The sequence below is a fragment of the Pinus tabuliformis genome, chromosome J (assembly GCF_031772625.1).
Source record: "Pinus tabuliformis cultivar Carrire ecotype Pingquan chromosome J, CPIR1, whole genome shotgun sequence".
Lineage (NCBI taxonomy): Eukaryota > Viridiplantae > Streptophyta > Pinopsida > Pinales > Pinaceae > Pinus > Pinus tabuliformis.
The window spans coordinates 102,362,733-102,389,032 of NC_142295.1; the positions used below are offsets into that span (position 1 = coordinate 102,362,733).

The 26,300-nt window shown below is 40.3% G+C and overlaps 1 protein-coding gene across 3 annotated transcripts in view; it reads right to left on the reverse strand.

Annotated features, from left to right (window-relative positions):
* Positions 1 to 2,663: 2,663 nt before the first annotated feature.
* The window catches only part of LOC149225724 (alpha-mannosidase-like), a 456,087-nt gene continuing 432,450 nt past the window's right edge, over positions 2,664 to 26,300 (reverse strand). For 2 of the 3 annotated variants that reach the window (XM_089377297.1, XM_089377296.1), the window contains one exon: positions 2,664 to 3,111. In XM_089377297.1, coding sequence (XP_089233423.1) covers positions 2,917 to 3,111 — 195 coding nt within the window. In that variant the 3' untranslated portion in view covers positions 2,664 to 2,916. The remainder of the gene's footprint in view (positions 3,112 to 26,300) is intronic. The other variant, XR_016247699.1, reaches the window with a different exon arrangement.

Sequence of the window (26,300 nt, forward strand, 5' to 3'; positions counted from 1 at the left end):
ACTTTGAACGGCAACTGGATCAGAGTGTGCACATATGTCAACTCTAGGAGGGAGCTGTGAAACTATTGCAAAAAATAGCAGTGTTACCAAATCACAATTGGTTAGACATGGAGCAAAAGGTTTCGCAGAGAACATGAAGATGTTGTCTTGATTGGTTTGGCAACAAGATAGGATGGGAGTTCTGGTGGATTGGTAGAGAACTTGGTGCACAACAATATGTTGTGTGGCAGGTTGTCGACATCATTGATGGACTTCAGTATACTTGTCAAAGTATGTTGAGATAGTCCAGGTGCCTTGGCAAGGAGTGCTTTGGCATGGATGAGGTAGCTCCGCCTGGATGGCAGGTTAATTGTGAGATAATATCTTCATTATGTTGCAAAGTTGCACATATGGCAGTGGAGCCATGTGCATATGAGATGTTCGACCCAAGAAGATGAAGACACTTGCCAAGTTGAGTTGTGGTGGTCTAAAGTGGATTAGGCCCAATGTTCAACCACAACTCGGAACTGACCTTGCAAGGACACAAGTTGCAACACTTTTTAGAAGGGAAAGCATAATGAGTCAGGGGGAGGTTGTGTAGGCTCAGAGGGAGTCTAGCTTCAGAGGGAAACTATGAAGGAGAGTCAACCGCAAAGTGGAAGTCTAACCTTTAGGGTTTAAGAGAGAGAGAGTGGAGTCTTCTAGGCCATGTAAGGAAAGTCACGAACCATGCTTGGACAATTGTGGTGGTGCAAAGAAAGTTGTAGCCCATGCAAGGATAATAATGATGCACACAAGGAAAGCCATGGTACATGCAAGGATAGTCATGAACCATGCAAGAAAAGTCATGTTAATGCAAAAGAAGGTGTGGCACATGCAAGTAAAGAAATGGCCATGCAAGTAGAAATCATGGAGTTGGATATTTCTAGGAGTATGGTATCTTCGAATATCCAAGTCTTCCAAAAGGACCTAGTTGTTGATAAGATTTGGAGGCAAAGCCACTTCCAAGTAGTGGCGGAAATACCTTCCTCACTAAGAGGGTCTCTTGAAATTTGGGTAGCCCGAAGGGTATTTCTGAGCAGAAAAAACCCACAAAAAGAGAGCTTGTGGGCAAGATACCCAAGGGCTGGGGTTTTGACCCAAAGGAGTGGGCTCTTTACCCAAAATACAAATTTTATATTCTAACTAATTGTTAAGTGATTGAGTGGGAAACACCTTACTAGACCACGGGGTTCCCCAGGTAACCTATGGACAAATATAAATAGCCAAAGGATAAGCCAGTCACAAGTGTGAAAGGACACACACTTGTGTGAGGAAGAGAGTCCAAGGAGGTCATAGATCATAGAGAGAAGCCATAACTCAAGAAAGAAAAGAGAATTCTGTCTGGCAAGAGGACGGCCAAGGGGTTCCCTAGGTAACCTATGGACAAATATAAATAGCCAAAGGATAAGCCAATCACAAGTGTGAAAGGACACAAACTTGTGTGAGCAAGAGAGTCCAAGGAGGTCGTAGATCATAGAGAGAAGCCATAACTCAAGAAAGAAAAGAGAAATCTGTCTAGCAAGAGGCCGAAGTCTGTTTGAGGTTTTGTGGAGGACTATTCTTTGAGAGCAAAAGCAGAAAAGGTTGGTTGTAGCCTGATCTAGGGCATTCTTGGTCCTTATAGGGTTGACTGAGCAACAAGTTGGGGAAAGGAAAGTAGGCTGAGGATAAGGAGTGACCTAGCCGCAACAAGAAAGAGACCAATCGCATACCTGTTAAGGCTTAAGAGAGGTTTAGTCAGATCAGGCAAGGCTAGACATAAACCTTATGAGAGTTGGTTGAGGGCCTGAGAAGACTAAAGAGGATAGGCTGAGGGGTTAAAGGGCTCTTTGTAGGTGAGCTGTAGTTAGGACAATATTTGTTGAAGGTTAAAACTAGTGGTTAAGGGCTAATGGAGCAATTCAAGACCTAGAGGAGGCATACTGAGGGCTAAAGGAACAACCCAAGGCGTGAAGTTTGCTGTGGAGTGACACAATAGGAGACCAAGCACCTAAAGGACCAAGCCAAAGTCTGGGAAAAGGTACAACAAAGCTGCTAGGTGGCTGAGAACTTGTTAGGGCCTAAAGGAGTAGGCTTACGATGATAGAGGGCTACCGCATCAGTTGTAAGGAATCAGCATTGACCACAAGGTTGATTGAGGAGGTTGGTTAAGCCTCAGGACAACAATTTGATGAGACTAAAAAATTGTAAGTATTTTGTACTATTTGTGTATTTGTTGGGCAGATGAGAGCCTGATGGACTAGGGTTTGTAAAGGGCCATGATGCCTGGTACGGGAGCCCTATGTTTTTTTATTGATGGACTAATAAGGAACGTGTTTTGGGCCATAAATATTGTGTACTGTTGTTGATATCATTGCTGTTATATTCCGTTGTGCAAAGTTGTTTAAAGTTGGGCATCTCTAGTGTGTTTATGTTCCTAGCTAGGACATAGACCGAACCTAGGGTACGTGGGATTTCCAACATACAAAAAGTAAAAGCACCAAAACCAGATCTTAAGTTTCAACCTTGTACAAACCAAACTTGTTGATCAATGTTAGTAAAAATTCAAAGAAACGACTATTAGGATGTTGTGTGCCTAGGCACAATACTCTTAACAACTTCAAACTTTTTTTGTATCTCCACTAAGAATGCCAAGAGAAAAATAAAAAGAACCTTCATAAAAGAAAAAAAGGGAGGAGGATAAACAAATCTCCTTCCCTATATTCTTTTTTTTATAGATAAATTCATGATAATGCTTTTTGGACAAACTTTTAGAAGGTCACATACTTCAATAATGCAACAATTGCTTATAAAAGAAAAACTTGTATCTAGTTACAGCACATTTCAACAACTATCCATCAATCGAGTCCATAAACATGGGTCCTGTGTTTGTTATTACACATATACCAAAAGTGCTTAATCATGGAACTCAAGTTGAAAGGTCCTTATTTCCATGGGTGCTAGTTCTATTATGTACTCTTCATCTTTTATTTTGTTTCTCTTAGAGGGCTTGATGAAAATATTCTCTTCTCCTTCAACTTGCCAATCCAGTGACTTCATTTCTGACTTATTCTGAACTGCTGAGAGGTTGAGCTCCACAATTTCTTTAATCTGCGCAAACATACAATAAAAAATCAGAATGTCAAAAGTATTAATCAATAACGGACAACCAAACTGGACAAAACGAGAAATGGACAATATAAAATAAGGACAAATACTTTTTTTTGCTTCCCTGTGTGTGTATATATTTTTTTCCAAATTTTCTTTATAACTTACAAGAAAAAGGAATAAAGTGAATGCATGCCATTTATTCTCCATTTTTGTACACGAGAGAGAGAGATCAACTAAAGACGCAGAACTCAGAAATCCACAAAATTCAAAGGCATTCAAATGAGAAGAAAAGAGATACTAGTTACTATTAAGCAAGCCTCAATGAAATGGAAATAATGGGTTTTGACAACGTTAGCAACAAAGAACAATTACAAGTTTACCGTAGATATCATGCTCTTAATATTCCATCATTTTTTTTACGATTCCAAAAATACTAGTTAAGAGTTGAAATTTTAGTCCAAAATTGGAACTAGGTAAAGTTTATTTTGCCAATGACTCAACGATCATTGATTTCAAGTCTACATGGAATAGAGAATGACAAGTGCAAAGATGGCAACTTTTTGAAGAGACTATGAAATAGAAATGACATGAATGGATTAAACACATTAGAAAGAAATCTTACTCTTACAGAGGCAGGGAAGAATTAAACCAGTAGTATGAAGGGAGGGAAAGATCAAAGAAATGGTGTTGACATAAATAAACCCTACTCAGTGATAAAAAATAGATATGTGAAATTAAGGAAATCTATCTTATCCTGCCAGTTTTGACAAGTTGACCAAGGCTAAAAATAGGGGGGATCAACCTCGCCAATTCCAGTGGCCCCACTGTCCTATGCCACTTTAGGCCATTGTTAGAAACCAGACAAGGAACACATTGTGTACATATACATTTCAATACATGCATGCGCACACACATACCGCGAGATGACATGAGTAAATGATGCACAAGTTCACTAAACAATATTTTATAAAGTTCTTCTATGGAACCTCACTTTCGATTTCTTTTTGAAGTGCACTCCATTAAGAAAAATAATTGCTAAAAAGACAATAGAAGTGAACTTCGAGACGAATTCCTACAGCTATGGATTTATTATTTTTCATTTCTATACTTTCAAGCTTTGAAAGGGATCAACCTCGCCAATTCCAGTGGCCCCACTGTCCTATGCCACTTTAGGCCATTGTTAGAAACCAGACAAGGAACACATTGTGTACATATACATTTCAATACATGCATGCGCACACACATGCCGCGAGATGACATGAGTAAATGATGCACAAGTTCACTAAACAATATTTTATAAAGTTCTTCTAAGGAACCTCACTTTCGATTTCTTTTTGAAGTGCACTCCATTAAGAAAAATAATTGCTAAAAAGACAATAGAAGTGAACTTCGAGACGAATTCCTACAGCTATGGATTTATTATTTTTCATTTCTATACTTTCAAGCTTTGAAAAAGTTAAGTCCCTGATAATGGACATACCCTAGGGGCCAAATTGAGGCCTTAGTAGTTATAAGTCATGGAGGCGCCTACTGGAGGGACGTATAAAAGTTGTTTTGATGTTGCATTTAAAAGTAGCCCATACATGGCTACAATGAGAGGAGTTATAGGGAATTAAGAAGGAAAAGTTCATGCTCATTCCAACAAATTCCTTGGCACAAGAACAAACAAAAAAGTTGAGCTTGTGGCATTGGCATCCGTAATCTAAGATTGCTTGAAGTTTGGTTTCATTCCCATGGAAATAGAAAGGGACTCAAAGCTACTGATCAATTATCTAAATGGAAAGACCAAAGACCTGCCTTAGCAGTTAGAAGGTTAAATCTGGTGCATAAGATAAGCAACAAAGAATTTGCAATCAGATTTACCCACGACCTCAGTGAGGAAATTCACAAACCAAGTCAGTCTCTGGTTGGCTAACAATTGCTAATCAATATGATGAGCAATTATTGAGGCTTGATGTCAAGATGAAAGAGCAAGATGAATGGAAAGACAACATGAATGAATTTCCAATCAGATCATAAGCCTAGTAGCCGGGAGGGGATTGGTGTTGATTTCTGGTAGCATCGGATGTGCTCTAAGTCTGAAATTTTGTAGGGAGGCTTGGGCACATGTATTTCAAAGAACGCAGAAAGCGTTTTGGGAAATTCCACCCGGAGACAATTTTATTAAAATAATTAATTATTTAAAATAATTAATGGGTATTAATCTAACTGTGGGTGTAACTTCTAGAAGAAGACGAGGATCAAGCATAAATGATCTTAACCATTGATTAGCTTCTAATCTGGGCTGTTGAATGTCAACGAGGAGATTATTTAAGGAAGCTTGAGGGTCACTTGGAAGACACACAGAGAGTTGATGAGTCAGATCGAACTGCTGAAGCCAGAGGCAGTGTAATGATTTCGTAGTGATCACGCAGAGAAGGGCAAAGAGAGGTTTGGCTAGAGGATCTTCTCCAAAGCTAAGAATACTCAACAGAGAGGCAGAGAGACACAAAAGAGGCAACGCAGTTGGCAGAGAGGGGTGACGCAGAGCTAGGAAGGGCTCATGCAGGGCCCACGCAGAGCCTTCACACAGAAGTACGAATTTGCTGAGGAGGCTGACGTTTCTGAGCCAGGAGGGTTGGAATCAGCTCCTAAGAGCAAATCGATTCCCAGTAGAGGTGACGCAGTGCCTTAGAGGCTAACGCAGGAGCAACGCAGAAGTAGCTGGGGAACTCGTTGGTTCAGCTGCCAAACCAGCCAGAAATTGCAGTGTAGAGTGAGGTAATCTCACCAATTTCTTTTGCCGAGTGATATTCTCTGTATTGGATTGCCAGCAAGGAATCCAGAGGTTGTATTCAGAAATACTTCTGCTTAATAATAAAATCCCTCAGATCTACTGCACTGGTTTTCCCGCATTGGATTTTTCCAGGGACTTTTGTCTAAAAACAACTGTGTCATTTGTGTTGTACCTCTTTATTGTTCAGTTTCTTGTTTCGACATATTATTTTAAATGGTGTAGGTTGAAGTGTATGTATTTCGATGTTTGCCGTAGGAAACTGCAAATAAATTGTTCATGTAAATGTAACAAGTAGGAGAAATATCATCAGTGGTTGCAGTAGGGATTCCGGTTTAAGGATTTTTCACAATTGGGATTTGAAAGGACACAAAGAACTTTAGGAAAAGAGATTGATTGCGAAGAAATTTGGAAATGCATAATCAACCATTCCCTCATCAAGATTTCTCGCATGAGAATAAATTAAGAGTTCACAGTAGACCACCTTTAAAAGTTGTATCAAGTTGACAGTACATCAACTCATGATTAGACATTTACATTTTGAGCACTGGTATTGATCTAAGGAATCTAAGCTATTTGAGATTGAGCCCATTGTATAGAAGAGTCTATTATACCCATGTTCTTACTCGTTCAAGACCTTTGGTTTGTCGTTGCATCGTGGGTGTGAAAGGGATGAACCTAGCCCATTGTAGGTCCCACCCCACAAAAGGTCCTATTGTGTAGAAAAGAAACCTAAAATTTTCTTTACTCAAAGATGTCTTTATTTCTCTCTCTCAGTTATCCTCAATGCCGCAACACATAGTTACCATTGTTGCCATAGCTTGATTTCATCCTAGATAGAATATTAATAAATAATAGCTTAAGAGTGCAATCATCATGGATTTGTGTATGCAGCGTGAGGTTTATGCTACTATTATAGGTTTTGTAAATGCAGTTTACAAAGTTTGACCTCAGGTATGTTAAGTTTAGAATAACTTCTTCTATTTTGCCGAGTCTAGCATGTTGTTGTTGGATTGTGTTTTCATGGCCGGATTAGTTTTAAAGCATGCTGGTTTGACTATTTTGCATGCACCTAAGAGTGGTTGGTTCAAATCTATAGGTAATAACACAATGAATCTTCTTCTTGGTGCACAACTTAGTACACTTTGGGATGGGCACAAGGTTTGGGTATAATGAAGGAAGGACTTGATAATACAAGACCCCTGATTGGTCAATTAGGCCAGTTCTTGAATTATCTATTCTTATCGAGTGTTCGTGAGCAGTTCTCTCCCTCTTGCTTGGTTACAAACAAGGAGGTCCTTTACTTCAAGGGCAAGCACTGCATTCAGAGACTCCACATTGGAGGTGGAAGCTTGCCGAACACGGAAAGCACATATCAAACTTATGTATTTCATTAGCTAGTGAAGGAAGCAAGGGAAATTGTTGTTCCGAAATCTTTTGTCGAGCTGAGTAGTAATGACAATTTTTTCTTTGGGCGGGCAAAATTTCAGGCCGACACTTGCTTGATACCAATATTTTTTGCTTTTCCCAACATTTTGTTATGAGAAGTTTTGTAAACGGGTATGGGGAAAAGAGTTGGGCAGAAATAAGAAGTAATACATTGAGGAATTCAACCCTACGTGTGATCTACAACAAAAAGAGTTCATTGGAGCTAGCATTCCGTGGAGGTCAAAGGTTCTTATTGCTCAATTAAGAACTAACTCGCATCAACTTCAATGTGAAACAGGACGGTGGAAAAGACCTAAAGAAGCTTGGGAAGAACGGGTGTGTACATTTTTCACATCTGGGGCAGTGGAATTGGAAAAACATTTCATTTTAGAATGTGATGCATTCAAAGACATCAGAGAAAGTTATGGGAATATGTTAGCATCGGTTTCTTGGCATTGTCTTTTCAGCGAGGGGATTGTTGGAAGGTTGGACCAGCTCATCATTAGTTTGAATAAGAAAAGGATTGAATTGCAAAAGGCGAAAAACAGGGAACTAATGGTCCCATAGACTATTTTTAGTCTCGTGGACGTTAAAATATCATTTCTTTTTGATCATTAGGTCTAATAGATTTGTCTTATATTTATTCGTCATTCTCTCTCACTTGAGCACCTTGCATATGCCTCAATGTAGATTTAACCTATATCCTTCTAATCGACACATTTTAACTTTAATAACCCTATCTTAGTCTTAGACTCTTAATAGAATTAAGTTATATTTAAAAATGAATATCCCTAATTATAGTAATGCTCCCACGTGGGTGCTTAGTTTTTTTTTGAAAAATATGTATAACAATTTTTTTATTTAATTTATTTTTTGATTTTTTTAAAACCATGGTGAATTAGTGACATGTCAAAGTAACCTGGGCAATGCCCAAGATCAAGCCTTCTGGTTGCCACTATAACACCAAGAGTATATCCAACAACTTGCAAGCCAAATATACTAAGAAATTATGACTTTGCTGTTGATTTGGGGTAGCATCGGATGTGCTCTAGCCACGAAAATTGGTGGAGAGGATAAGGCACATTAGATCTCCAATACCCAGAAAGGGTTTGGGCAGATTCTAAATAGTTTGGGAGATATTAAAATAATTAATATTTTTAATGGAGTCCCTAAGTCTAAACTTAGGGAAAATAAAATATTAATGTGAATTAATATAAAACTGTGTTAGAATGGTCCAAAAGCCATGGATCAAGCCAGATCTAATCTTAGCCGTTGATTAGGGACTTAATCTCGGTCGTTGATTTTCCAACGAGAAAAGTATAAGAGGAGGCTTGAGGATCACTTGGAGAACCCACCGAGTTGATCAAGATTTTGACTTTCTGGCGCTGGGTTTGCTGAGGAAGTCAAGAGAGTGATCAGAGTTGCAACTGAGGGGCAGTGAATACAGAAGCAGAGAGGCAGAGATAGCACCAGGAGGATCAATGCAGTAGCCGAGAGTGAGGGACGCAGAACCAGCCAGGGGTTCACACTGAGCCAGCCAGGGCTCACGTAGAGGCATCCAGGAGCTGTGCAGTGCCTTAGAGGGCCAGCGTGGGTGACACAGAGGGCCAAAGGGTTGACGCAGTGCCTCCAGAGACTGACGCAGGCCAAGCCAGAGTGATGCTAGGCAAACACTAGGCCAGAAAGGGCTGACGCTGTCCCTAGAGGCTGACGTTGGGGTTTCGTGGGGCAGATTAGAGCTGTGAAGCTACCGAAGTGATTATCCAGGGTTCAGCCGGAATATATGCTTTCGAGTAGAGAGGTACTATTGCCAAGATTATTCTCTGTTGGGTGAGTCGGATTTAGCACCCAGATTGTATTCTGAAACTGCTTAATAAATCAAACCCTCAGATAGCTGCACCGGTTTTCCCGCATTGGGTTTTTCCGGGGACATTAGTCCAAAAACAACAGTGTCCCTTGTGTGCTTGTTTCTGTTTCCTTCCGTTGATGATCTGTAATGTGTTGAGCATGTACTTGTTTTTATTTCCAGTATTTGCATGGTAAATAACTTGTTAATTAACATAACAAGTAGGTAGGAATAAATCAGAAAGTACATGAAGGGTTTCTAACGAGTTAGACTTAGAAATTCCAACATGGTATCAGAGCGTGGTTGCAGATCACAGGAGAACTGAGGACATCAGGCGCACAGAGCAGCAGCAGCAGAAAACAACTGTCTCGAGTGACAAAAGCTGTTCCTAGCAGAGTAGCAGCAAGGAAGGGGTGATGCAGTGCCTGTGTCATCAAGATTGAGCCAGGAAGAGGCAACACAGAGGCTGAGGGAGGCAAAGGCAGGCTCACGCAGAGCCATGCAGAGGCCAGGAGCGCTGACGCAGTTGGCCAAGGAAGCTGATTTGTCGGTGTCGGGATTGCGCACAGCCTAGGAGCTCTAACCTTCAATTTGTTGGGGTTTAGGAGGCTGTGGGTAAGTTGCAGAGTGGAGCTGGTGGGGTACTGTAGTCAGAACAATACCTAATAGGGCAAGACCAAGGAGGAGGGAGGTGCTGCCGAGGATTTCTAGCCGAGAAATCCGGATCAGTGGTGCAGCTGCACTAGCAATCAGAGTGGGGGCATCTCAACATTGGCAGAAGGGTTTCCAAGAGGGAAATCGAGGCTCAGAGGGAGTCACACTGAGAACTTCCAGGAGGGAAGTAGAGGAGCAGCGAGATGGTGGTGAACGGGGTAAGAGACTAGGACAGACTAGACGGAGCCTCAAACTTCGTAGTCTGGAAGGCTAGAATCCTATCCATTCTAGACAGAAATCGTGTCAAGCACTTCGCCTTGAGGACGATAGCTATCCGAGTTGACCCACCTGATAACGACAAGTACGAGGAGGCAATGGCAAGGGCCAAGAGCATCATTCTTGACGGGGTCAAGGCCCATGTAGTACCACATATTGTCGAAAAGGAAACGATAAATGAGATGCGGGAGGCCCTAAAGAAATTGTACCCACATACTTCTGTGCAGAGAAGGGTGTTACTAGAAAATCAGCTGCGATCATACTAGATGCAGAAGGGGGAACAGATCGACCCCTTCCTTGGTCGATTGAAGGAGATCTGGGATCAATTGACTTCCATAGGGGCCACGCCGGATCAAGAATTGATGGTGAGAACAACCCTGAATGTAGTCTCAGAAGACTGGGAGGAAATGTGGGTTGCTCTTCGCCAAGAAGAGATCAAAAGGTTGAGCAAGGCGGGAAGCAGCGGCAAGGGGATTAGAATCAAGAAGGAGGAGGAGGTGGATGCTGCCCTAGCATCTGAGGGAAAGCAGGAGAAACGGAAGAAGAAGGACCTCTCCAAGGTCAAATGCTTCCACTATGGGGAGCTGGGTCATTATGCGACCCAGTGTCCAAGGAAGAAGAGCAAGGGAGAGGCCTCCAAGACCAAGGCTGCGCCAACAAGGGCAGAGAAGGAAGTGGAGACAGACGATGACTGTGCCATGAGTGCACACACACCACTTGAGCGGAAGTGGGGAGACATCGAGTTGTAGTCAGACGGACTACAGGCGATGAGGGGCAGGATCCTTGAGGTACCCAACCTCTTGGATTAGACCTTGCTACGAGAGCCCCGAAGAGGAGTAGTAGTACTGGTGGATGTCAGTAGAGACGGATGCAGATGGAGCAACAGAGGGAGCTATAGTGCAGGATTCCCAAGACAACGTGAGGCAGCAGTGTGAGAAGCGCGAGAGTGTTGCACTAGTGCAGGATGGCACAGAGAGGTGTGCAACGGTGCGAGATGTCAACGACAAAGGGAGTTTCAACATTGGAGGTGTCTCTAGCGTGACAGAGATGTCAGAGTTGGAAGATCAGTTACTTACTTCTCAATAACTAAGTTGCAGTGCAACAGTTAGTAGTGGTAGTGCTATGGGAAGCACGATGCAACATGATGAGAGGGGTTGCAGTGCAGATGCAGCAGTGACAGTGGCATGGCCATGGGCAGCAGCACAGATGCAGAGGGAGTAGCAGTACAGATGCAGCAGTGGCAGTGGCAGGGCCATGGGTAGCAGTACAGGATGCAACAGTGCAGATGATGGGCAATAGGCCTAGCATCAGCATAGGGACTGATGCCGGATGATCAGGGTGATACTCAGTGAGGAGTATTGCTAGAGCACAGTCCTCGCTAAGAGGGAGTGTTGATTTGGGGTAGCATCGAATGTGCTCTAGCCACGAAAATTGGTGGAGAGGCTAAGGCACATGAGATCTTCAATACCCAGAAAGGGTTTGGGCAGATTCTAAACAGTTTGGGAAATATTGAAATAATTAATATTAAAATATTAATGTGAATTAATATAAAATTGTGTTAGAATGGTCCAAAAGTCATGGATCAAGCCAGATCTAATCTTAGCCGTTGATTAGGGATATAGTCTTGGCCATTGAATTTCCAATGAGAAAAGTATAAGAGGAGGCTTGAGGGTCACTTGGAGAACACACCGAGTTGATCAAGATTTCAACTTTCTGGGGCTGGGTTTGTTGAGGAAGTCGAGAGAGTGATCAGAGTTGCAGTTGAGGGGCAATGAATACAAAAGCAGAGAGGCATAAATAACACTAGGAGGATCAACGCAGTAGCCGAGAGTAAGGGACGCAGAACCAGCTAGGGATTCACACAAAGCCAGCCAGGGCTCACGCAGAGGCAGCCAGGAGCTGCGCAATGCCTCAGAGGGCCAACGTGGTTGACGCAGAGGGCCAGAGGGTTGACGTAGTGCCTCCAGAGGTTGATGCAGGCCAAGCCAGAGTGACACTTGGCAAACGCTGGGCCAGAAAGGGCTGAGGCTGTCCCTAGAGGTTGACGCTGGGGTTTCGTGGGGAAGATTGGAGCTGTGAAGTTGCCGGAGTGATTATTCGGGGTTTCGACCGAAATATCTGCTTCCGAGTAGAGAGGTAGTACTGCCGAGATTATTCTCTGTTGGGTGAGCCGGATTTGGCACCTAGATTGTATTCTGAAACTGGTTAGTAAATCAAACCCTTAGATAGTTGCACCAGTTTTCCCGCATTGGGTTTTTCCGCGGACATTAGTCCAAAAACAATGGTGTCACTTGTGTGCTTGTTTCTGTTTCCTTCAGTTGATGATCTGTAATGTGTTGAGCATGTACTTGTGTTTATTTCCAATATTTACATGGTAAATAACTTGTTAATTAACAAAACAAGTAGGTAGGAATAAATCAGAAAGTACATGAAGGGTTTCTAATGAGTTAGACCTAGAAATTCCAACATTCACAAGACTTGAGACGTCCTGAACCCCCCTTGCAAGGGAGCTCTATCCCAAGGGTTGCCTACTCTTTAATCCTTATCACAACAACCCAACATGTCTCGAGAATTGAACCCAGGTGGAAAGGATCACAAACAATTTTCCCCACACAAAGACAAATATTTATAAACAATAAAACATAAATAGAAGGGTATATAAAATGGAAATCATAAGATCTTTGATCAATATAAAATTGGCATCTTTGATCAATAGAGCACCCTTAGTTAGGCGCTGATGGCTTACTTTACCCCAATCCCTCCACATTGAACAAAAAGCAAAGAAAGTATTGTTCTCATGATAAAAATAGATTTACCCTTGATTTTCCATTGAATAAGTAAGGCCAAAATATCAGAAGGTATTTTCAAGGAAAGACCCAATGTAGACATTGAAAACCAACACTTTTTCGTTGATTCATATCCCACAATGTTCTTTGAAGCGAATAACGATGATATTGACAAGCGTATCACTACGGAGGAGATTTCAAGTGTATTGAGATCTTTCTCTAATGATAAATGTCCTGGCTTGGATGGTTGGACTGTCGAAATCCTTCTACATTTCCTTGACATTATGGGGATGGAATTACTGTGGATGGTGGAAGAATCTAGGCTTCAATGCAAGGTAGCGGGGACGATTAACTCAACCTTTATTGCACTCATTCCAAAATCCTCATGCCCTAACTCATTCAGAGATTACTACCACATTTTTTTATGTAACATTTCTTATAAGTTGATTTCGGAGATTATTGCAATTAGGATCATAGAGAAGCTCTCGACATACATTATAGATGAACAATTTGGGTTTCTCAAGAACAGAGAAATACATGATGCTGTCGCCATCACCCAAGAGTGTATACTGTTAGTTTTTGTAGCATCAAATGGTATTCTAGTCTCGATACTTTGTGGAGAGGCTCAAACACATGAGATCTCCAAAACCCATAAATCCTTTATGAAAATTCAACCTAGAAATGACTTAATTAAATTAATTAGCCATCATTTAATTTTTCCTAAGTCTAACTTAGGAAAATGGGTTAAATAATAGAAATTAATTGAGAATGGCGTGAATTATCTTGAAATTCACACAAACTGACTTAGAAGATAATCTCAACCATTGATTAAGTTTTAATCATGGCCGTTGAAGTCTCAACTATAAGAAGAAGTCGATGGGTAGATGGAGAATACACTTTTGGAGAACACTTGAAGGTGAGAAGCACTTGAGAGTGTGAGACCAGTTGCAGATACTTAGTGATCTAGATAGATTGATTCTCCAGTGCAGGTGATTCAGCAGGAGTGATCAAGTCAGAGATCAAGTAGCAAGGTGTCAGAGGGTCAGGGAGTGATCTGGAGGATGATTTCTAGATGCGGAAGAGGCAGAAGCGAGTGACTGAAGTATTCCACAGCGCAACTAATCCAGATTAGCCGCAAGGGTTGCATGGAATTTTGTAACGAGTTGCAGTTACGGTCGCGCGAGTTTTCCTAGTACAACCATGAGGATCACGTGGCTTTTCCCTGCACCACTGCGCGAATTGATCAGAAGCTACAAGGGCCTATGCAGAGGTTGGACGACCAATTTTCAGAGGTCGAGGTTTGCTTGTGGAGGGAGAGAACCTTCTCTCCAAATATTTTCTGTCAGATCTTGCTGATTGGATAGCCAATTGGGCTTCCAAAGATTGTACTTAGATTTTCACTGCTGCATAATAAAATAAACCCTTAGCTGCTGCACCAGTTTTCCCACATTGGGTTTTTCCAGGGACTTTTGTCCAAAAACAACCGTGTTAATTTTGTGTGTGTTAGCATTTCTCAGTTCCTATTTTTGCTTCCGTAGTTAGTTCTTATGGTGAAGAAATTACAGTGTGAATATTTCGCTATTTTGCTATAAACAAAATAATTTGCATAATTAATTTATCAGTTAGAAGAAATATTTCCAGTTACTGCATTTCAAGGGAATTTTCACATGGTATTAGAGCGTATTTGACTGACAAGAGGCTTAGAAGAAGAAATGAAAAATTTGCGGTTCAAAGGGAGTTGCAGAATGATTTTTTCGGACGACCACGCGGGTTACCTCAGAACAACCACGAGAGATATTTTTTGTACAACTACGAGGATCACATGAGTTCAGATTGAACAATTGTGCGAGTACGGAAAATCCGCGAGTGCAGTGCAACCACAAGCAACAACGACTCAGATTTTCGTAGAGCATATTCTTGTCTAGGCTTAGAGGGTTTGCAACAATTTACTAGAGCAGATTCAATGTCGGGTGGAAGAGAAAAAGCACACATAGAGGGAGATTTTTTATATTCATTTCGAGTATTGCAGAAATGACCACAGTCAGGCTTAGAGATCAAGATAGGTTGGAGGGAGCCTCCAACTGCGTCATCTGGAAAGCTACGATGTCCTTCTTGCTAGATGAATTTGGTTTGAAGACCTATGCAGAGAATGTTGTGGCAGTACCGAATGATGCAGATCAGTTGAAGTAATACAGGAAAGAGATGGCAAAGACGAAGCGATGATCTTGGATGGAGTCCGGGACCATATAGTTTCACATATATCTGGCAAGAATATTGTCAAGGAGATGTGGGATTCTCTTGCTCAGCTATATCGGAATCCTTCTGAGTAGCGGAAGACGTTCCTGCAGGAAAAGCTGAGAAACCTCATTATGTATAAGGGTGAAGGCATTCATCCCTTTCTCACCAGAATTCAAGAAATCCGAGATCAACTTGCAGCAGTTGGGGAGGTGCCTCAAGATACAAAGCTTGTACATTTGACATTGAATAGTGTCTTAGACGACTAGGAGATCTTTGTTTAAAGCATTTTGGGGCGAGATACCCTACCTAAGTGGGACAAGATGTGGTCAGACTTGAACAGGAGGAAATGAGGCAAGAACTTGTGAAGACTTCCATCAACAAAAGTAACAATAAGGGTTTGAAGGAGGAAGAAAATGTAGCCCTTACATCAAAGGGTCCCAATTAAGAACAAGGGGAGAAGAAGAAGTAGAAGGACCTATCTAAGGTCAAGTGCTTGAGGTGTGACGAGTTTGGCCACTACAGTACTCAGTGTCATCTCATGAAGAAGTACAAGCAAGACTAGGGGACAACGTCCACAGAGATAGACAAATTGTCCTCCAGATTGGAGGAAGACTTTGCCATGTTTGCAGCTATACCCCCGGGAGTGAGGTGCGGTGATATGGAGTTATAGTCCCAGAGTTGCGCAGATTTGGGCAGGGTTCATTGAGATGTCTTCCTCATGGATCATTACCTTGCTATGGGGGCCCAAAATATTCAGTAGCAGGATGGATCAGTTTCAGTTGATGCAGTCAGATTCTTGAGTGACAGTTGCAGACTAGTTGTAGTCAGGTGTTGAGGAGCGCAGATGCAACGTTGAGAGTAGAGTAGATGGTGTTGAAGGAAATGTAACTAGTTTTGATCTTCATAAATGTAATTTTGATATTTGTAAAGAGAAATTATTTTTATAGTATTTGTCAATGAGTTTCTTGCTCATTGAAAATAGGTCAAGCACATTTTAAAGTGCTTCTAGAAAGTCAAAGTCAAAATGTAATTATGATAAGACCCTTTGAGGGCATGTTACATCATGTATGTCAATGTACAAGGTCATGGGAACACCTCCAAGCAAATTCAAATCCTCTCCTAGCATCAACGAAGTCTCCAAGCAGCAAAATAATGAATAAAAGATGAATTATAGTGTAATTTTCAAGTCGGTCTAATGGACAGTCAAGTCGGCCTAAAGAGGAGGGACAAACCTCTATTTATAGAGGCTGTCCACTCCTCATTTGAGATCACTTCACTTTGAAATCCGCAAGAAAGAAAGAGAACCAAGAAGGACGAAGAAAAGCCAAAGAAAAGGGTTACAAGGACAACGAGTTAAGGAGGCAGGACAACTAAGGCAAGAAGACGTTTTCTAGGGCATCAACAACCACACATGCGAAGATAAAGGAGGCTTCCTACAACAGGAAATTACAGTGACAAGTATCTTGGTTTTGGGCTAAGAGACAAGGACTATAAGGCCTCCTCAACCAGCGAAGAAGAAGGAAAAAAAACAGCGAGAAAAAGGAAACTTTTTTAGGGTTTTTGTCCACACGTGCGAAGATTTCAGAAGTCAAATTTTGCGGATTTGACAGCAGTTGAAGGCAACACACTTAGAGGCTTCATTTGGATATGTATCTAGGCCTACAAGGTATCCAAATGAAAGCGAAGAAGACTCTCTCTATAACGAAGTAAAGAAGCTCTAATGTTCTAGGGTTTCCTAGCCACACATGTGAAGATAAAGGAGGCTTCCTACAATAGGAAATTACAGTGACAAGTATTTTGGTTTTGGGCTAAGAAACAAGGACTATAAGGCCTCCTCAACCAACGAAGAAGAAGGAAGAAAAACAGCGAGAAAAAGGAGACTTTTTTTAGGGTTTTTGTCCACATGTGCGAAGATTTCAGAAGTCAACTTTTGCGGATTTGACAGTAGTTGAAGGCAATACACTTAGAGGCTTCATTTGGATATGTATTTAGGCCTACAAGGTATCCAAATGAAAGCGAAGAAGACTCTCTCTATAACGAAGTAAAGAAGCCCTAATGTTCTAGGGTTTCCTAACTTAGACAAGCAGCAGAAGAAGGACGAAGTGCTAAGGAGCAAAGTGTCGGAAGACAGAGGTCCATGTGCTGGAAGTTATAGTGCAGAAAGAGGAAGGATTTGACTTGTGCTTGGAGGATATCCTAGTCAAGGGTCTAGGGTTTGGCAGTTGTTCAAATAAGAAGCTTCAATAAGAGAAAACTTACCAAGGGTTTTCCTCTCAAGAGTGGAGAGGTTTTGTCCCTGGCAGAGAGCCAAACTTTGTGTTCTTGTTATTTATGTTTTGATAGCAGTTTGATGAAGTACATACATATGCACTAATAATAATAATAAGAAGAATACGCTAACAAGAAAAGTAAAAAGACTCCACAAATTGTTATCAAGTAAAGAAGAATCACACTATGCTACTTTGCCCTAGATTCTTCGACATGGTATCAGAGGTAAGGTGACACATCAAGGAAAGGGAAACTCAAGAACACTCATCAAGAAGAAGAATCTACAAAGTCGAAGCATCAAGCCTAGAAGTCTCAATCACTTCAAGGACAAGAAGGGTCTACAATCCAACATTCATCAAGGAGGTCTACAAAGCTAGAAGAAGAGCCTTATATAAAGGCACCTATAAAGAAGAGCAGATTGAAGCAGGACTTACATCAAGCTACAAGTCTTCAAGAAAACCTCATCACCAAGCAAGTCCACTTGGAGAAGGCAACTTGAAGAACATCAAGATCCAGGGAAGACAAGCCATCAAGTCTTCAAGGAGGAAGCAAATCCATTACATCACAAAACCTATCAAGTAAGTACATGTTCCCTTTTGAATATACATCAATGTCTTTTTGCAAGGAAAGCAATAAATTGGTAGGGACCAATAAATTTCTTGCATGGAAGAAGAGGACTGATCTACTTCTCAAGGAGAATGAACTCCCAGAATTTTTTAAAGGGAATATCACTATCCCTGCTAAGGAGCAGACACAAGCCTTAGCCAAGTACAATAAGGATGAGACAAGAGCTCAAAGGATTCTGATAGAATCAATCAAAGACTGTCTCATTCCTCATGTCTCCAAGTTTGAGACATCGAAAGAAATATATGATAAGTTAGTACAACAATTCTCGTTATCCACAATCGGAGAAGTAATATCTCTGAGGAATGAATTATACAAGATGAAGATAACAAAGCAAGGAATAACTCCCTACTTCATGAAAATTTATGAAATGAGAGATCAACTTCAAGAGCTTGGGGAAGTCATGTCTGACAGAGAGATGACAACTGTAGTACTCAATGCTCTACCTGAGGAGTGGAGAAACTTCACATCAAGCATATATGCCAAGGAGGAAGCAACCACTCTTAGTGAAATGTGGTCTCTATGCAGGACAAAGGAAACCAGACTTCAGACAAAAGAATATGTGGGATCAAAGGAGCAAGCATTTGCTACCATGGCCAAAATAAAGGGTAAATTTGGCAAGTTTGGTCCACGAAGAACAAACAACAAAGACATGTCCAAGATCCAATGTTTTGGATGCCAAGAATATGGACACTACAAAAGGGATTGTCCTAAACTTAAAAAGGACAACACCAAAAGCAAGAGGGAAGAAGCTCACATAACTCAAGAGATGAAAGAAGAAGGAAATAAGCAAAAGAAGGAAGATCCTCCGGATCTCTACTATGACTAGGTCAAACTCTTTACTTCTAGACTTCTTTCAAAGTTTTGAGTAGAATAGGAGCATTTAGGAATAAATTAAATTGCATGGCTAGAAACACCCTCTAGAATCTAGCAGCGTGATGTACATAGAGTTCTAAGAAACTCATGTAGATGTAGAATTTATGATAAGAACAAATATGCATAAGTAGAAATATCTTCTAGAATATAGGAGCATGGCAGATATAGCTCAAGATATTTGTGTAGAAGAAGCATACCTAGTATAGGACCTCATACATGATGAAAGAAAATTTGATCATGACAAGAATCTTAGAAGACCTACATCATCAAAAGAAACGAAACATTTGCAAGGCAAAGATCTTTAAGATCCTATGATGGAATCTTCAAAAGAAGGTTCATGGACCAAAGCAGATGTCTCATTGGGAATCCCATTCATGGGATTCAAGAAAAGAATGATATGCAGGCAAGCTAAGATGAAGCAAGAAGGGCCACACCAAAGGATGATCAAAGGAGAATCAAGATGAGGTATGTATGCATCAAAGTTTAAGTCATGTTATCATTTGTATATTATTGAGTCATGGGTATAGTTCTATAACATGATCAAGCATGAAAGAATCTCTTTCACCAAGAACATGCTCGAAGGCATGTACCACGATGCAATGAAGGTCAACAAAGGAATATGCTCACATAAGGAGCATAAGATTGCTGACTAAGAAGCAAGAAGAAATGCTGACAAGTCCAGAAAGCAAGCAATGAAGGAATGCTCTCACAAGAAGCATTATATGGTTGACCTATCTATCTGAGAAGAAGCAAATGAAGAAAGAGATCAAGCATGTGGAAAACACCATGATAACCGAGAATCACTATATGACAAAAGGCCTTGAAGATATCTCCCGAAAGAAGGTAAGACAACTCTGATAAAGAAAGAAAGGACCCTTGACACCTATAAAGGCCTTGGAGATACAAAAGGTGCAGATAATTGATTCTACTCTACAGAGATGTCGTGATGAAGAAGCCATCCAACAAAAGAAAAAGCAATGTTGAAGCAATATCAGGATGAAGTCATAATGGGCTACTAGGTCAAAGCATGTAACCTAGCAAGTACTATGAAGCATCCATGAAGAGAGTATTCTGAAGCATGGACAAGATGACAAGAAAAACCTGATAGTCACTTTCCACGAAGCAATGACATGACAAACCAAGAAGGAAAGTGATTGATGGATGGTGCCCTACCTAGAAGAAGTTCGATCGAAGACTTCATGACATCAAGAAAGGAAGGAGATCAAGCAGCTGAAGGACCCACGAAGAAGAAGCTGTTGATGAAGGAAAGAGTCCCCAATTAAGAGGGAGCTTTGATAGGTCCCTGATCAAGAGGGAGTTTTGAATCACCCCTGATTACAAAGGAGTGAAAATTGTGTTTTTCATTTCATGGGTCATGCACTAGACCAGGACTAACAACCGTAAGTCTAGATGAAGGCCATGAATGGAAATGTAGACACAAGATAGACACAACATTCTTGTCTTCATTTGCGAATAAAGAATGGGAGGTGTTGTCGCATTGAGTGTCTAGGCATAGCGACAATGCTCAGATCGAGGGCTGTCACCCTGATCCCCGATTTCTCCGTTTAAGCTGTCTCCCTACAACAAGCTAAGGGGGGTAGACCCTATGGATAAATGGGATGAAGGAGAACTAGCTGGGAATCAACCGGGTTGGGAGACACAGTGAGGCAATCGAATACTTGATTAAGGCCTAGCAAGACTTTAGAATTTGATTAGATAAATACCAGTGCCTTATGGAGTTAATGATTCAAGGTAATCAATTAGTTGCTGCTTCTTATGAAATAATCGACGATTGCTTGAAAAAAATGCAAAATATCTAAGATGTAAAGAACATTAAATAATCCAAACAATGATTAATTTCACCAGATGCGAGATATTCAAAAGATGCATAGAGCTCTAGCAATTAAATTTCAAAGGATCAAAATTCATTATTCAACCATGAAATTCAAATGCTAACTAGTTCATAAAATGATTCACCACTTTCAGATAGCTAATCTTCAGATAAAATTTAAGCGCATTTAACTATAGAAAAATAACAAAATTTTTTAATTTTTAAATATTTTATTTTTTTATAATTTATATTTTTTTTTAAAGTTTTTTTTAGAAAATTTTTTAGATTTTTAATTTTAGAATTTTTCATAAAATTTATATGAAACCAAAATTTAATTTTTTTTTCTTTGATAGAAAATAAAAAATAAATCAAAACCCTAAGATTAACTTTTATGCTTTTTAAAATTTTCTTATTCTATTTTTTTATATTTTTTATAAAGCTCTAAATTCAAATTAAAATAAAACAAAACTAAAATGAAATAAATCTACTGCACTGGTTTTCCCGCATTGGATTTTTCCAGGGACTTTTGTCCAAAAACAACTGTGTCATTTGTGTTGTACCTCTTTATTGTTCAGTTTCTTGTTTCGACATATTATTTTAAATGGTGTAGGTTGAAGTGTATGTATTTCGATGTCTGGGTTTCCATGTAGCTTTCGAATTGTTTCCATAAATGCAGTAGCAATTTTACTGGCTTTAAATGGATGAGATAATGCACAAAAGTGTACATACTTGGTAAGTCTATCAACTACCACCATGATGACACTCTTTCCTTCAAACTTGGGTAAACCTGTGATAAAATCCATTTAAATCTCCTCCCAACGTTGACTTGGAATGGATAAAGGTTGTAACAGACCCGGGGTCTTAATTGTCTCAACTTTATTTTGTTGGCGAACCAAACATTCCGCCACAAACTTTTGAATATTAGATTTAAGGCAATCCCAAAAAAATTCCTTCTTAACCATGTAATAAGTTTTTAAAAATCTTGAGTGCCCTCCTAAGGGAGAGGTGTGCAATTCCAAAAGAATCTTTTGTTTGAGTTGGGAATTCCTACAGAGGTATAAGTGATTTTTGTACCATAACGAATCTTTGTATTAGATGTACTGGGATCTTGCTGCAACTTTTGAATGAGTACCCACACTTCTTCGTCATTCTTCCATTCATCCCTTGCTTCGTTTATCTAATCTGGTTGGATAATAGAAATGGCACAAAGCAATGCTTCCACATCCTCATCCTTTCTTGAGAGTGCATCTGTAACAACATTTTGGTTCCCTTTTTTGTAGATGATTTCAATGTCATAACCCAACATCTTTGTGACCCATTTTTGCTACTCTTCTGAAGATAACCTTTGTTCTAAAAAGTATTTAAGACTATCATGATCCATTTTTACCTTGAAGTGTCTTCCCATTAGGTAAGGTCGCCATTTCTTAAGTGCATGTAGTATTGCCAACATGTCCTTCTCATAAAGAGCTTTGTGTAAATACTTTTCTTTGAATGGACGACTTTCGAAAGTTATGGGTCTTCCTTCTTGCATTAAAACAACACCAATTCCATTTCCTGAGGCATCACTTTCCACAATAAAGGTTTTTGTGAAGTCTGGCGTAGCTAAGACTGATGCTTGGTACATTGCCTCTTTAAGATGTTCAAAGGCCTTCGTTGCTTCTGGAGTCCAAGAAAATGCATCTTTCTTCAGTAATGTTGTTAGAGGCAATGTTGCAGGAAACGTCCCCCCCCGGATCTAATGCCGGAGCGCGTCCCGTACGGATTTGTACAAGAAGCGTCCCCGGAAGCGCGACTCCAAAATTCGGAAGCGCGGTTCCGCCTATTTTGGACGCTTCCTGGAAATTCCGGAAGCGTCCCTCTGAAGCGCGCTTCCAAATCTCCGAAGCGTGCTTCCGAATCTCTGAAGCGCGCTTCAGCGGTATGAAGCGTGGCGCTTCGGAGGGCGAATCGTACGGTTCCGTACACGCTTCCGGAAAAAGCGCCACGCTGTTTAGAAAATCGATTTTTTTATATATATATATTTTTTTTTAAATTTTAGGTGAGTTTGCATATTGGGGGTGGGTCCACCTTGGGTTAGGGTGAGGAATGAAGACAAAAAAAATATAAATATAGCAGATGCTCCCTCATGGTAATGTTAAATTCTTAAAGTAAAAGTGACATTCTCCTTTATTTTTCATTTTCATCCTTTTACTTAAATTTTTAACATTACCATGAAATGACTCAGGATGTTTGAGAGTGGTTCCAGCCTCATTGGACTTCATATGGAGAAAATAGAATTTCATATCCTATTCAAAATTCAGCAGTCCAGGAATTCAGGATCAATGGGATTGTGGCATTTCATTAGATTATATCAAGTATGAAGGTATGCAATTAGCATTTAATCAAGAGCACCAAGCCCTATATGTACCCTAGTGTTGGTGGTGTTAATTGTTGAACTCCTTTGTCACACCCTTAGCAAAAAATTACCTTTCAATCAAGTCAAAATCATCGATCAAGCATGTTAAGCTTTTTCTACCATATTTTAAGTCTTGAATTAGGTAGTTTGTTCAAAATTGGGCAATGTTGACTAATATCCCTAGACAATCGAGGTAGAGGCAAAGGCTAGACAAGAGGAGAAGAATCTAGATTCTAGATGGTTGATGCTCGAATAATTAATCATTAATGTACAATGGATGCTATATCTATCTTGATTTATGCAAAAATATGCATGTTTTCATGTCTTCTACAACTAATTTGGTATTTGGGATGTTTGTTTTGAGTATAAATGCAATATATATATATATATATATATATATATATATAGCAGACACTTCCGCAGACGCTTCGCTTCCTAGATTTTTGGAAAATGACGCTTTCGCGTCCCCGCTTCCAAAAAACATCCCCGTTTCGTCCCCGCTTCGTGCAACATTGGTTAGAGGTGCTGCTATTCTCCCATAATTCTTAACAAACTTGCGATATTACCCTGTCAACCCAAGAAATCCTCGCAGAAGCTTTACGGATGTGAGGATTTTCCATTCCTTAATGGCTTTAATTTTTCTAGGGTCTACCTTACTGCCTTCCTGAGAGACAATATGACCCAGATATTCCACCTCTTGTACTCCAAAGAAACATTTGGAGGCTTTTGCATATAATTGTTTCTCCTCCAATAGTTTCAGCACCCTGTCAACATGTTGAACATGATCCTTCCAAGACTTGCTGTGGATTAGCATATCATCCAAAAATACTAACACAAATTTTCTAAGGGTGGGTTTGAAAATGGAATTCATCAAACCTTGAAATGTAGAGGGTGCATTGGTAAGGCCAAAAGGCATGACCAAAAATTCATAATGACCCTCATGAGTTCTAAATGCTGTTTTTGGAATGTCTTCAGTCTTCATTCTGATTTGATGATATCTTGAACAAAGATCCAACTTGGTGAAGTAAATTGCTCCATGTAATTCATCCAATAATTCAACAATGACAGGAATGGGAAATTTATCTTTAATAGTGAGCTTGCTGAGCTCCCTATAATCTGGACACATGCGTCATGATCCATCCTTCATGTGCACCAATACTACTGGAGTAGAGAAAGAACTTTGACTAGGTTGAATTATACCAACCTCTAGCATTTCTGCAACCATATGTTCAATTTCACTCTTTTGGGCATAGGGATATCTGTAAGGCCTGATGTTTGGAGGAACACTTCCTGGAATAAAATGAATAGCATGATCATGATCACGAATAGGTGGGAGGCCTTTGGGAGTCTCAAATACCTTGGAATTGATTGTCCAAGACTTTTTGGAGATCTCGAGAAATAGATGATTTCGATGTGGGAACCTCTAGTGAACAAAATTGTGCAATTATGCCCCGTTGTTCTTTCTTTAGAAGCTTTGTCACGCTGTTAGAGCTGATTATCTTTCTTGGTCTCCCTGCGATACCCTTTAATTCAACTTCCTTTCCTTCCAAGAAAATTTCAAGAAAAGTTCTTGACAACTAAAAGCTATCGTACCCAAAGATTGTAGTCATTGGACTCCTAGTACAACATCAACACCACCCATTGGAATGGAAAGCATTGAACTATTCAATACATATTCTCCCATGGATAGCTTGATATTATGGTACTTTCCAGAGCAATTTATGGTTCCTCCATTTGCAACCATCACTTGACACTGGTGCTGGATATAGGAAGCAATTCAATTCCTTGGCTATCTTACAATGAATAAAATTATGGGTACTACCCGAATCAATCAACACTATTACCTTTTTCTTCTTGATATGTCCTTCTATCTTGAGAGTTTGAGGAGTGGTAATTCCTACCAATGCATTACAAGATATGGTCGGATTCATTTCTTCTTTCTCTAGGGTTGGTTCCTGATGTATATCCTCTTCTTTTGACGTTTCTTGTTCCTTTTCTTCCTCCTCTTCACAATCTATGTAAAATAATTTCTTCTCAGCACACTTATGACCTTTAGAGTATTTTGTATCACAACTATAACAAACCCCTTTTGCTCTTTCTTCTTCCAATTTTTGTGGTGTTAACCTTGTAGGTTGTGGAAGGCTAGGGGTAGCAACACTTCCATCTTTATAGTTGTGAGTGGTAGGCTTCCTTGTTGCCAAAATTTTGCTTTTAATTTTTCTTGCCAGCCTGAATGCCTTCTCCAATGAATCAAGTTCCCAAAGGCGAACCTCATGTTAGATGTTATCCTTTAAAGTCCCTATGAACACATCAATCCTATGCTCCTTTGGAATATCTTTTATCGTTATATTCAATTTTTGAAAGTCTTTAATGTGCTCGAGCATTGAACCCCTTTGTTTGAGATTTATCAATTGGCTAAAGAAGGTGTTGCTTTTTGTATCCATATAATGTGGTATCATTTCCTCCATAAAAATTGACCAAGAGACAATTTTCTTATGAGAGCAAAGCCATCGATACCATACAAACTGATTGGGTTCCAAATATAAAGTTGCAATGCGTACTTTTTGTGTTTTGCACATTATGGAGATCAAAATATTGCTCCATATGTAGTATCTATGTTACTGAATCCTTGCCATCAAATTTCTTGTTGACGGTGCTGGACCCGCCAACATTCAGGGATCTCCTCAATATGAAGTCCCAACTAGACCTCACACCATTTGGTGTAGGAGTCCCATTCGGTATGATGGCTCGATTGCCATTATCTTAAAGATATGCCTTAGCTCTTGCTTGTCAGCACATGAGAGTGGTATACTTAGTCTTCGAACAACGAGGTTCGCGTGCTTGGTGAGTGCTTAGTGTCGCTTGTGTCAAAGTTCTTTCACCACAGAGGGAGAGGGTGAGAGTGAGTCTCAAATCGAAAGGGAATAGTCCCAACTCTGTCAGAGATACACAACACAACAGGAAATGCACAACTTCCGGTGGTGTAGTCCACATGGATGTGGTAGTCACAAATACACAGTGAACAAATAGCATGTACAACACCCAACGGAATAGTCCACACGAGTGTGATAGTCATTATAACAAGTTTACGAGAATGAGCCTGTCGAGTGTCTGACGGAATAGTCCACACTAGCGAGACAATGTTAACAATTGATACAACACATTTCCAATGGCATATGTACTAAAACAACCGA